At 55.5% G+C, this 12,143-nt stretch overlaps 1 protein-coding gene across 3 annotated transcripts; it reads right to left on the bottom strand.

The window, feature by feature from the left end:
- Window positions 1-1,312: 1,312 nt before the first annotated feature.
- LOC111144316 (ribosomal protein L29) lies at window positions 1,313-8,577 on the bottom strand. 3 transcript variants are annotated; one of them, XM_022498555.1, is made up of 4 exons: window positions 8,214-8,577; window positions 3,178-3,222; window positions 2,801-2,865; window positions 1,313-1,821 (listed from the first exon to the last, which is right to left on the bottom strand). In XM_022498555.1, the coding sequence occupies exons 2-4, from the start codon at window positions 3,212-3,214 to the stop codon at window positions 1,432-1,434; spliced, it is 492 nt and encodes a 163-aa protein (XP_022354263.1). In that variant the 5' UTR covers window positions 3,215-3,222; window positions 8,214-8,577; the 3' UTR covers window positions 1,313-1,431. The 3 variants fall into 3 exon arrangements, with proteins under 3 accessions (XP_022354263.1, XP_022354265.1, XP_022354264.1); XM_022498557.1 differs by lacking the exon at window positions 8,214-8,577 and adding an exon at window positions 3,630-3,695; XM_022498556.1 differs by lacking the exons at window positions 2,801-2,865; window positions 8,214-8,577 and adding an exon at window positions 3,630-3,670 and having other exon boundaries at window positions 1,313-1,817.
- Window positions 8,578-12,143: the final 3,566 nt, after the last annotated feature.

Raw genomic sequence — 12,143 nt, forward strand, 5'->3', positions numbered from 1 at the left:
ATGGGAATCAAGATTTGAGACGCAAAAACTAGGGACTTGTGCTTTCTATACAAGGGAGGTGCCATGTGGGAGCTAGAGGTTGATAGCAAGCTGATTGTGACCTTAAGCCTAGTTGAAGCCCCTGACCTGGGGTCTGGCCTCCCTCTTCAGACTGCAGCAGGATGACAGGGGAAAGGAGTCTTCATGCCATCATGGGGACCAGAACACAGTCCTCACTGGAAGCCACCTGACCTGATGACCTCAGGCTGGGCCAAACTACCTTCAGGACAGAAAACCTGCTCCTGGTTCAGGACCCCACCTAAATGACACCCCTTGGTGTTGGGCAGCTGGCCACCCAGAGCATGCCAGGATGACAGCCATGAGCTAGCAGCCCAGCCATGACTGAGCAAACTTTCTGGGGTCCTACATGGGCTGCCTGGGTCCCAGCACACTACTTCCGTCCCAGAGCTCCGCCATCTTGAGTGTTCCCTTCCATGTGAAACAAAGAGGATACCTACTTTAGAGCAAGAGGGACCATTTATCATGGGAGGTTACCTGTTGCCTCCATTTTTAAGATTTGGGAGTGCGTGCATGTGTAGCGGGTGGGGAGGGGCACAGGGAGAGAGCAGACCCCTTCCTGAGCAGGAGACCCAACTTGGGGCTTGATCCCAGAACCCTGAGATCATGACCTGAGCCTGAAATCGAGAGTCTGGATGCTTAACCACCTGAGCCACCCAGGTGCCCCAGGAAGTGCAACCCTTTCGGAACCCCCCCATGTGCCCAAGGCTAGTCCACACATTACAGGACAACCATACTCAAAGACTGCTTCTGAGGACTGCATGACCAGGAAGTGATATGCTTGGCACCTTCTAAGGAAGCCTCCACGAATGCCTAGGAACTCTATACCACTTGCTTCACTAGCTGCTCTACTCTGCACATCAAGCAGCTGATCCAGGGGTACAGTTGGGTCTGGCCCAGTTGTGCTAGTTAGGGCAGTGCCCCCACAGCCCTGTGTCCCAGAGCCCCCAGCATAACCCAGAGTGGTGGATGCTGGCTCAGTACACTAGAACAGCCTAAGTCTGGACTGCCTCAGGCCAGAGTCCAAAACTCAGCAGGGTCCTTCTCTTTATCCCCAGGGTAAACTTTAAGGCTTACCAGGGTATTTGGGATTTCTCTTTCTCCACCAAACTGCTCAAGCCAGCAGACTATGTGCCCCAGCCTCCTTAAAGCCCTCCACCATGTCTTTCACTAGGTCCTTTTCTTGTACTCCAGGGCCCCATTTCCCCCAACTCTCACCCATTCTCCAGTCCCTGGACCACAGACACAGGCCAAATGACAGATCCTGCCGCAGGTTTATTTGTACAAATAGCACAGGAGGACACCAGCCCCATTCGGATAGAAGCCCAGGGGTCATACCAGTCCTTCTGTCTTCACACTGGCAGACAGAAGTCTCTACACTGGAGCCTTTGTGGGGGCCTGGGCACCTTTGGGAGTCTGAGCTGCAGCAGGAGCAGGAGCTGGAGCTGGAGCCGGAGTCGCAGCCGAAGCCTGGGCCTTGGTTTGAGCCTTGGCCTTGGACTTTGGCCGGCAGAGCCTGAGACCCTTGGCAATGCGGGCACGAGCACGTTTCCCGAGCTTGGGGTGAGCAATGTAGGCAAGTCGATTGAGCTTGCGGCTGCCGCCCTTTGGGATCTTGGGCTTGACCTCCTTGGGCTTGACGAGGGCCTTAATAGCCTCGGCACGTGCACTCATGGCCTTGGCGTTGTTGGCCTGCATCTTCTTCAGGCCCTTCTTGTTGTGCTTCTTGGCAAAGCGCATGTTCCTCAGGAACTTGGGGTCTACCTGGAAGGCAAGGCAAGGTAAAGGCTCTAAGTGCATGTGGGGCCCCAAGCCACTGCTGGTGGCCCTCTCCACACCTGTACCCAGGAGACTACCGGGCTCCAGCCAAGGCCTACTGGGGGCATAGACAGCATTAAGTCAAACTTAAATGCTGAGATGTATGTCCTTTAGAGAAACATGCACTAAACACCCAAGGCCAACACTCCACTCTGCTAATGCCACACACAGACCGTATTTTCAGGGCTACAAGCCCAGAAATGAAGCTCAAATGCAAGCGCAGAGGGAAAGAACAAACACACGAAGGCTGCTCCCTCTGCCAGGCCTGCAGGGCTGAGGTTTTCCTGACACCCTCAGGGTCACCCCCACCTCTTTAAAAGGAAGGAGTCAGTTAAGCACCAAGCCTCGTCTAACAGATACACAGCAAATGAGACTGAAAAAGAGACCAAGACGGGGAAACCGAGGTCCAGAGATTTAATGGCTCATTCCACAGACCAGAGACCAAGGGGCACAGGGGAGAGATAGGACCCGGTTCTGTTTAGACCCTCCAGCCTCAGCCTTCCCAGCCAATCCTTAGAACTCCTCGGCACAGCCCCCAAGCCCAGCACTGGGTCCGATCAAGGCCGCAGGCTGGTAGAATGCAAGGCTCTCAGAGTTACACAGAGAAAAGGTCACGTCTTCCCTTGAAGTGCTCTGGATAAGCAAGGAGGACAGTCCAACTACCCTCAGGGGGGCAGGTTACACCCGACTGGGCAGTTACAACCTGGGCTGGGAAAAGTCAAGTAAAGGTTTGTTACAGTTTTGGCGGAACACGAAGTGCAGGCAAAAGCTGGCTGGAGAGAGAACCTGTGGGCGTTGGTAGTCCTGGGAAGACGAGGGGCAGCTGTAATGTTGCTGCTCGGGCAGACGCTGAGCTGGAAGCAGATACAGGAGAGGCTGTGGCTGTGCAACTGGGGCCAAGCGGACACCCCCCCTGCTCACTCACCCCCTTAAGAGATTCGTATCTTTGGGACCGGGGTTTCTTGATGCCATTTCTGTGCCATTTTCGTGCTGTGGGGAAGCAAAGGAATTAGACCAAACAAGATTTGCTCCAGTGAGACCACACGACCTCACAGCTGGCTGGCCTGGGAAAACCAGCACTTCCCAGAGCAGGTCTCCTCGAGGTCTGCACCAGCTCTCATCCCCGTTGCAAAGCCCTGGGGGCCTCTCAAGAGGACCCCTGGCTTCTTCCACTGTAACCCGAACGTCATCCTGGCGAAAACAAAACCAGCCCCAGGCCCACAGCGTCCCCTTGCCCTGCCCCAGCACCACTCATCCTTGCCAGGGTCTGAAGGGACACCGAGGCGGGGCGGGGGAACTTACACTGGTTGTGCGTGGTATGGTTCTTGGACTTGGCCATGTCTGCACCTGGGGGAGGAGAGTGGAGATCAGGGCTGGGGGGTTCGCAGGGCTGGCTGGGCGCTGACCTGGAAGGACGTGAGGCCAGAAGCCAGAACGCAGGTGCAGCACAGAGGCCTTGAATCTGCCACTTCCCATCGGCCTCCACTTACTCAGCACGACCCGACACGGTCCCGGCTTCCAGAGCTCGGCTAAGACGGCCCTGAAACCAACCCTCCCTCACTACACTGCGTTCTACCCCAAATCCGAGTTCTCCCTCTCCCATCCACTCCTCGAGAATCCACAAGGTCCACCCGCGCCCCACGCCCTCCGCTACCCACAGTCATGCAGCCGGCCTCCCTGTCCTTCCCGGTTTTGCGTCCGGACGCCGGCTGGGAGCCGCGGATGGCTCCAGATACCGCGCGGCCAAGACTCACCGAAGCCCGCGGCTGCCGAAGCGCCTCGGACCGGAAGAGAAAGGGAGAGAGGAAGGCCGCGGTGCAGCAGGGGAATAGGGTCGTCGAGGCCGGAAGGTACTTCTGGAAAAGCTTCCCCCGGCGCTTGGAAGAAAAGTTCCGAAGCCCGGGACGGCACAAGCCGACGCAAAGGCGGTGCTACGAGCCTGGCTGTGCGCTCCTCAGGTTTTACTTACATTCATTCCTCCTGGACCAAGCTCCTGGGACCCAGTTCTCGTGAAAGGTCCCGGAGGCGAAGGGAGTCCTTGAGGGATGCGTGCTAGGCAAGGAGTGACAGACTTGTGTTCTCTCCGCCCAAGCTACTGAGCGGAGGATGGACTGTAGGGGGCAGAGGTGAGGCGGGGGAGCTGTGAAGAGGCTGGTGTCCGGCTCCACAGAGAGTGAGGGAACCTGGAGCCCAGCCGGGGCAGCCGGTGTAGAGGAGAGTGGATATGTATATGGGACTTGGGATGCAGACGATCAGGGAGAGGATGGAGGCCAGAGTGGCCCTTAAGTTTTGGGGCTTGGACATCTGGGTGAATGCTGGTGCTGTTCACAGAAATGGGAAAGGTTGGGAGGGACAGGGCTTTTGTTGCTTTGTTTCAAGGAGGCCAGTGATCCAGATGTTTCCGTTTAGATGCATTAAATCTGAGACGCCTATTGGACATCGAAAATGAGTTAGGCTTTGCCTCCTGACAACTCTTCTCTCTTCCCCCCACAGTTCAGTCTCCACACAGCAGTGGGGGCTGAGGGCGTTGTTAAAGACACAAAGCAGAGCTTGTCATTGAAAGTCTTCAAAGGCCTCTCCTTGCTTTGGAAATAAACTCTTTACCTCCCCAAAGCCTGGCAACCCTCCCCTTATCATTCCCTTCTCTCCGTCCAAACCCATGGGCTTTTTTTCTTTCCTACCAAACACGAATGCTTGTTCTTTTTCTTTTCTTTTCTTTTCTTTTTAAGATTTTATTTATTTATTTGGGAGAGAGAGATCATGAGCAGCGGGGAAGGAGTAGTGCAGGGAGCCTAATGCAAAGTGATGCTGGGGCTCCATCCCACGACCCTGAGATCATGACCTGAGCCGGAGGCAGACATTTAACTGACTGAGCCACCCAGGCGCCCATGAATCCTTGTTCTGACTTCAGGGCCTTTACACTTGCTATTCCCTCCCCCTGGACTACCTTCTCACTGCTCTTTGGATGGCCTGCTTTCTTGGAGAGGCCTTTAGATAAGGTATCTAAAATAAATACACCCAGGGCCGCCTGGGTGGTTCAGAGGGTTAAGCCTCTGCCTTTAGCTCAGGTCCTGGTCTCAGGGTCCTGGATTGAGCCCCGCATCTGGCTCTCTGCTCAGCGGGGAGCCTGCTTCCCCCCCACTCCTGCCTCTCTGCCTACTTGTGATCTCTCTCTCTATCAAATAAATAAATAAAACCTTAAAAAAAAGAGTCTCTTATAAAAAAATAATAAATAATGATAAAATAAAATAGATACACTCCACTCCATCTCCCCAGTGCTTTCCTTTGTGCTCTCAGTCTCTTTGCTTCCTTCACAGAATTTTCCAGACTCTAATCCTGTTCTTTATTTACTTGTGTATGTGTCCATTGGCACAAGTGCCATGAGTTCAGGACTGGTTGGGTCACTTTTCCTTTCCCCCTGCTTGGCACAGCATTGATGCAGAATAGGAACTTATTAACCACCGGCTGGATGGACATTCTTCAGCAAGGTGGATTCGTGGAGTGACAGGAACATACTGCAGAGAGCCGGGGATGTGGAGGCAGGACATGGCAGTCACTCCTTAACAAAGCATTCCTGAGAAGGGGGAGAGAAATCTGGCAAGTGTGAGTCAGGATAATGAAAAGCAGGCTCAGATGCTAGCAGGGGACCTAGTGCCAAGAAACAGTTGAGGCCAGAGGGAAGGTGTCTGGAGGAGCAGTCCTAAGGGCTACTGAGAACGGGTGGGAGAGCCAGTGGGCAGAGGTGGGGACTGTGGGAAGTAGGGGTGGCCCCATGCCGGCGAGTCAGGACCTCAGCCCAGGGAGTGGGAGAGGTAGACGCAAAGGGTGAGACAGAGAGAAGAAGGTTTGACTGCTGCACCCTTGAGAGAGAGGACCGGGCAGGGTAGGGGCCAGCAGAAGGCGCTGGAATGACTTTAGAGGAACTAGGTTGCTCCATCGTGTGGCCTTCCGGCTGAGCCGTAGCTCCCACAGTGAGCTCCTAAAAAGTGAACAGTGACACCTGCTTGGAACTGTTTTGCCAGGCTGTTATGACGGTGGCAGAGCAGGCAGTGAGCAGAGAGCCATAGTCTGACGGGGAGGCAGATTCAGGGACAGGTGATGGTCATACATGAACATTGGAGCTGCTAGAGGGATTGGCCCAGGGTGGGATCCCAGCTGCTAGACAAAGGGGGAGAAGTGATGAGAGCCAGGAGTTTTGACAGTGATCTGAGTGGACTCGTTCAGGGGCCAAAGGGGAACATGACCTTGGAGCCATTGGCTGCTATGCTTTTCAAGGTAAGGAAAGACGGCTGGGCCTGCCCTATATATAAGGATAGTTTCCTCTCTCTCTCTTCCCTTCCTTCCTTCCTTCCTTCCTTCCATAAAAGCTCTTTTGGGACACCTGGGTAGCTCAGTCGGTTAAGCATCTGCCTTCAGCTCAGGTCATGATGTTGGAATCCTGGGATCAAGCCCAGCGTTGGGCTCCCTGCTCAGCAGGGCAGTCTGCTTCTCCTTCTGCCTCCCCCAAAACCGTTTATGCTCTTTCACCCTCAAGCTTTCTCAAATAAATAAATAAAATCTTTAAAAAAAAAAAAAAAAAGCTCTTTTGTAACCTGATTTTATTCATTCAATCATAATTCATGGACATCCTTCCCTGTTCATGAAAATCCCTTGTAATCCTGTTTTATTTTACACATTTAAACACATTATTCTGGGAGCACCTAGGTGGCTCAGTCATTAAGCGTATGCCTTTGGCTCAGGTCATGATCCCGGGGTCCTGGGATCGAGCACCGAATTAGGCTCTCTGCTCAGCGGGAAGCCTACTTCTCCCTTTCCCACTCCCCCTGCTTGTGTTCCCTCTCTCACTGTGTGTGTGTGTGTGTGTGTGTGTGTGTGTGTGTGAAATAAATAAATAAAATCTTTTAAAAAATGAAAATAAAAGCATTATTCTGGGGGGCATCTGGCTAGCTCAGTCAGAAGAGCATGAGACTCTTGATCTTGGGGCCGAGAGTTCAAGCCCCATGTTGGGTGGAGAGATTACTTTAAACAAACAAACAAACAAACTCACCCCACACACATTTTCTGAAAGAGATCAGTAAACATCACTAAAGATATCAAAGGAGTTTCTGACACAAAAAAGCTGAAAAACTTAACCTTTCTCCAGGGTCCACACACTTCTACCCTCTGCGAGCAAGCAGCTCTTGCCTTCATCCACGTGGAGGCCTGAGTTCACCTGCCATCCTCTGTAGCCTTGGGCAGAGCCACTCACTGGACGTGGCCAACTATCTGTCCACCAGGCCCCTTGCCAGTGCCTTGGGCGCAAGATGGAGAGGTGAGGCCCAGAGACCAGACAAGCCTTCCACTGGGCAGGATGTGACCCACCTGTGCCGTGTGACTGGCAGTGGCAGTGTCTCGCCCAGGCCTTGTCCAGAGCTACAGCCCAACTGCAGTAAGGAGGATCCAGTGGGGCCCACTCAGCAAAGTAAGAGGGTTGGAGACATCCGGGGTTATTTTCGCTGTGCCTAGCATGGTCCCAGGTACATGGAGGGCCTTGGTAAATATCTGAGGAATTAAATGTACACATTTCACAAATCCACACGGATGGCAGAATCAGGAGGCAGGAAGCCAGGCAGCCTGGAGGGATTTCACAGGGATAACAGTCCACTCTTCTACCAGGTTGGGTCTCAGCTCTCTCAGCCTCAGTCTGAGTATAATTATAACAATAATTGCCTCACGGGGTGACACTGGGTACTTTGAGCAAAGCACTGGACACTGCGCTGAGTACTCATTAGGTGCTTAATCGTTGTCCGTCCCACCCATGCTTTTTCTCCACAAGGCCTCTGGAGAGGGGACAAGGCTTAGGGAAAGAGTGTCAGTGGCAACTGAGTGCTAAAATTGAGGACAGGCTCCAAGGGAGGGACAGGATGGAGGAAGTGACAGTCCTCAGGCATCCTGGGCCCCCCCAGTCCTGCAGTTCCAGAGAGATAGGGACCTCCAGTATGCCCCCAATAAGAGGGACTGTGAGTGGATTATCAGAATCAGGATATTTTCTCTGTGGAAGACTAGGGGACAGAGAAGAGGAGCCCCCTAACCACTGGGTTGGGCTTTGGATCTGCTTAGAAATGCCCAAGTGCAAGGCCCCTCTGGCCCTGGGTGGCCCCAGAAGGCCAAGATGTGACTGATGGAGGCAAATACGAGATCCACGGAAGAGGATCAATTCTGCAATCAGAATTTCCCCCAAACCACAGAGCAGTGAGTTCCCTGGTACAAGAGGTGTGCCAGCAGTGCTTTACTTACTGGGGATGGAGGAGGAAGTATGGGATAGAAGGATGGGGAATATAACTTATAAGTTCACTTACCTCTGGGAGTCTGGGATTCAAAGCTCCTGGAGAAGGAAAGGCGATGGACAGGGTTTGACTCCAGGCGGCAGCTCAGGACCTGGCAGGAAGAGAGGACAGTTCAGATGGAGGCTTGGAGGTGCAGCCCATCCCTCAGGTCACTGGGTATGCCTTCAACAGCCCCAGGCCACTGATTTTCAGCAACCCCCCCCGCCCCGCTCCCCCCGCCCAGGAGTGTTCTGGCATCTGCAGTTGGGAATGTGAGCCCGTTGTCCACACGGGGGCAGCACGGCCCTGCGGATGGAATATGCAACTGCTGACAGGCTGGAGCTCCCCTCTCCTGGGAACTTCCTCTGAGCCTCCCCAATCGATCTCTCTCTCTCTCAAATACACCTGCTTCTCCACCCCACCCCATCCCCCCAACCTATGGATCAAGGCTCTGTCTGTCCATTCTTGGCAGGTGCTTCAAGGTGGGTTGGGTCCCCGTGACTCCAAGCGCCTGGCGGTGATGGGGGTGAGGGTGGAGTGTCTTTCCCAAAGAGAGCTCAGGGCAGAGAAAGGGAAGCCTGTGGGTCCCGCCCCTGCCGGTCCACCTCAGAGTGACTGGAGGACGTGGTTTGGGCATCAGGTGGGCTTGGGTTCAAATCTGCTGCCACTCACCAGCAGAATGCCTTCACATCACTGAGCCTCAGTCTCCCCATCTGTAACAGTGAGGGAGAGCCTCGGCCAGGGCTGAGCAGGCGGGAAGCCTCCCAGAGCCTGCCTGTGCATTCATGAGCCCTCACAGCAGTCTTGTGGGGAGACGGGGTTCTCATTACGGTAATTTACAGATGGGAGAGACAAGAGTCCTTGGGCATGACTTGCTAGAGGTCCCACAGCCCAATGGAGAGCTGCTGTGGTCCAGATGCCCACCAGGACCCAGAGGAGGATGGGATGGTGTGTGCTCAGTGGGGCCATAGAGGGAACCCCATAACACTGACCCCGCAGGTGACCTGGGAGAAGCCCATGGCCTCTATGGTCAACAGATGCCCCAAGTCGGGGGACCCTCTGGGCTAGCCCCTCCTCTCAGACCCACTCACCCAGGACAGGCCTAGAAAGCAGGGCATGTGGCGGTGACCCCGGGAGGAGGCAGGGGTCAGTCGACCACAGGCAGGCGGGGACTGGGAGGATGTGAACAGAGGGGAGGATTGGTGGCTCAGAGAACTGACTGGCAGGGTGGGGGGTGGGGGAGTGGAGTAGGTGCATGTGAGGGGGCTGGACAGGCCAGGACTGCACCCCCGAGTGCCTCCCCACCCCACATCCACCCCACCCCGCTCCTGCCTCTGAGGTGGAAAACACAAAACAGCCAAGGGGACTCCTTTTGAACAAAGAGGGTCTGAAAAGGAAGAATGAAGCTGGGGAGCTGGGAGGGACCCTTTCCTTTCCCTCCCCAGCAGCCTCCAGGGAGCCAGAAGCATCGTTGCCATGGCAACCGCAGCCCCTCCACCTCCCGTTACCCTGTCCCGCCCAGATGCCCACCGTCCAGGCCCAGGCTCAAGAGAGGCCAGGGGTGGGGAGCATCTTCCCGTCAGGCTGAAGGACAGAGAGGCCATGAGGGTCTCAGGAGGGTTGTACCCCATGGGGGTGGGGTGGGGGAGGTCACTGGAGGGCTCTGGGCTTACCCTTGTCTGCTCCCCCTTTAGGGCTTCAGGAAAACCCCCTCCGAGGCCCCAGCACATCATGGATGGAATAAGGGAGAAGGAAACCCAGCCCTGTTTAGGGAGGCACAAGGGACACCAGAAAGAGCAGAGCTGGGGATCTGAGGAGGGGCACACTCAGGAAGCCTGGGGACCCTAAAGGGCAAGAAGGACTTGTGGCCATAGGCAATGAGCTTTGGTCTCAGCACTGCCCTTTCCAAGCTGTGTCACTGGGTAAACCCTTCAATTTCCCAGGGGCTGCCCCTCATTCTCCTTCTACCCTTCCTCCATGTAAAATAGGTTCAGCCACTCAGGCTGGGGGGGGATGCTTGCCGTGCAGCAAAGAGAAAAGATGACCTCGGGCTCTACCCAGGAGATCTGTGGATGGACTCCAAGCTTGAAACCCCTTATGTCTGCTGGGCCAGGGCTGCGCCCACGATCACCATGAGCATCTACTGTGCACAGAGCCTGGAGGGTTGGGAGGAGAGGAAGCTGTAGGCACAGCACACCAAGATGCAGAACAGAGGGGCGTATGGGTGGCTCAGTGGGTTAAGCCTCTGCCTTCCGCTCAGGTCATGATCCCAGGTCCTGGGATTGAGCCCCACATCGGACTCTCTGCTCAGCAGGGAGCCTGCTTACCCCTTCCCCTGCCTGCCTCTCTATCTACTTGTGATCTCTCTCTCTGTGTCAAATAAATAAATTAAAATCTTTTTCTTTTAAAGATTTTTATTTATTTAGTCGATAGAGATCACAAGCAGGCAGAGAGGCAGGCAGAGAGAGAGAGAGAGAGAGAGAGAGGGAAGCAGGCTCCCCGCTGAACAGAGAGCCCAAAGTGGGGCTCAATCCCAGGACCTGGGATCATGACCTAAGTGGAAGGCAGAGGCTTAATCCACTGAGCCACCCAGGCACTCCAATAAATAAAACCTTAAAAAAAAAAAAAAAAAAAAAAAAGATGCAGAACAGAGAGGGGTCCATCCAGGCCAGGAGCCTCTGGAGGTTGGAGGAGGAACCTGGAAGTCTTCCTGGCAGAGGAGGCACGCTGTTGGGCTCAAAGGCAGGAAGACCAGGCAGAGGTAGGGATCTGCTCTGGCACCAGATCCCAGCTGATCAGGGCCTCCCTGAGCTGTACCCCCAAAGCCCTAAGGCGTGGCCCACACTGGGTATCCCTACTTTCCTGGCACACAGCCCTAAGTCCAGGGCTCCAGCAGGGAAAGGGGCCCCCACCAGGGCCCGGAGCCAGGATCTTCACCTCGTTCATCCTCAGTCCCCACTGGTCCTCTGATCGGCTTCTCTAGCTTCTCCCATGCCGTGGATGGGAAAACCGAGGCTGAGACAGGTGAAGTGACTTGCTCAGGGTCACCAGCTTCTTCTCCTCAGTCAAAGCCACTTCTGGAAGCTCTTCTGGGCTTGGACCCCGCCTGAGACTCTGGTGGCAGCTTGGGGAAAGGAGGGCGACGCCTCACCTGAGGAGTGACCCTGCGGTGGAGTGGGCTCTGGAACCCGTGGCAAGCGGCCGAGAGTTGGGGGGGGGGGGCGCCTACCTTATGCCCACAGGGCAACATGGGGGAGTCCTGCTTCTGTGTCCGCCCCATGCTTGTTCATTGGCTGATCGTCACATTCTGCCCCAGCCCTTCCACTGGCGAAGGTTGGAGAGTACGACCCAGATCCCGTGGGACACTTAGCAGCTGGGGGAGCTGGAGCAAATCCTGAACCCCTGTGGCTCAGTGTCCCCTCCTGTAAGACGGGAATGAGGACACTACCTACTTGCCGGATTGTGGTGAGGCCCCAGGGACCCGTTCCAGCCAAGCACCTTCCAGGGCCTGGCCCGTGGTCTCTGTCTGACTCAGTAGCCCTCCTGGGACCAGACCTGAAGTAGCCAGGAGGCCAGGCAGGCAGCACTGGGGTCCTTCCCTGCCCCCCTCAAAATCCTCCCTGGAAACAGAGCAGCTCCCCACCTCCAGGGGCCCTGCTCAGAGGGAGAGAGAGAGGAGAGCAGGGCTGCCCTGGGTTGCCCCCCTCACTGTAGGCAGGGATGGCAGGGCCAGGAGCCGGCAGGCTGAGAGGTGGTGGCCGTGGTGGCTGGGAGGGGCATATGGAGACCCCTGCCACTCTTAGCAACCAGGCCACAGCCCCAGGAGCCCGAGGGTGAGAGCCCAGTGGACCTGAATGGGCCTGTCTCTGTGCGGCTGCCCGCCTGGCACGGGCCTGGCAGCTCTGGTTTTAATCGTTTTCCACCAGCAGCTCCTGGAGGTGCGGGGGCGGCTTCCCCTCCATT

Source organism: Enhydra lutris, unplaced genomic scaffold (assembly GCF_002288905.1).
Source record: "Enhydra lutris kenyoni isolate GAN:26980312 unplaced genomic scaffold, ASM228890v2 scaffoldscaffold10, whole genome shotgun sequence".
Lineage (NCBI taxonomy): Eukaryota > Metazoa > Chordata > Mammalia > Carnivora > Mustelidae > Enhydra > Enhydra lutris.

What these genes read in the sequence shown, in the direction of transcription:
- LOC111144316 (XM_022498555.1), bottom strand. Translation starts at nt 3,214, where the DNA reads ATGGCCAAGTCCAAGAACCATACCACGCACAACCAGT. An exon ending in CCATACCACGCACAACCAGT is followed by an intron (nt 2,866 to 3,177) that starts GTAAGTTCCCCC and finishes GCTTCCCCACAG; the next exon opens with CACGAAAATGGCACAGAAAT. An exon ending in GATACGAATCTCTTAAGGGG is followed by an intron (nt 1,822 to 2,800) that starts GTGAGTGAGCAG and finishes CTTGCCTTCCAG; the next exon opens with GTAGACCCCAAGTTCCTGAG.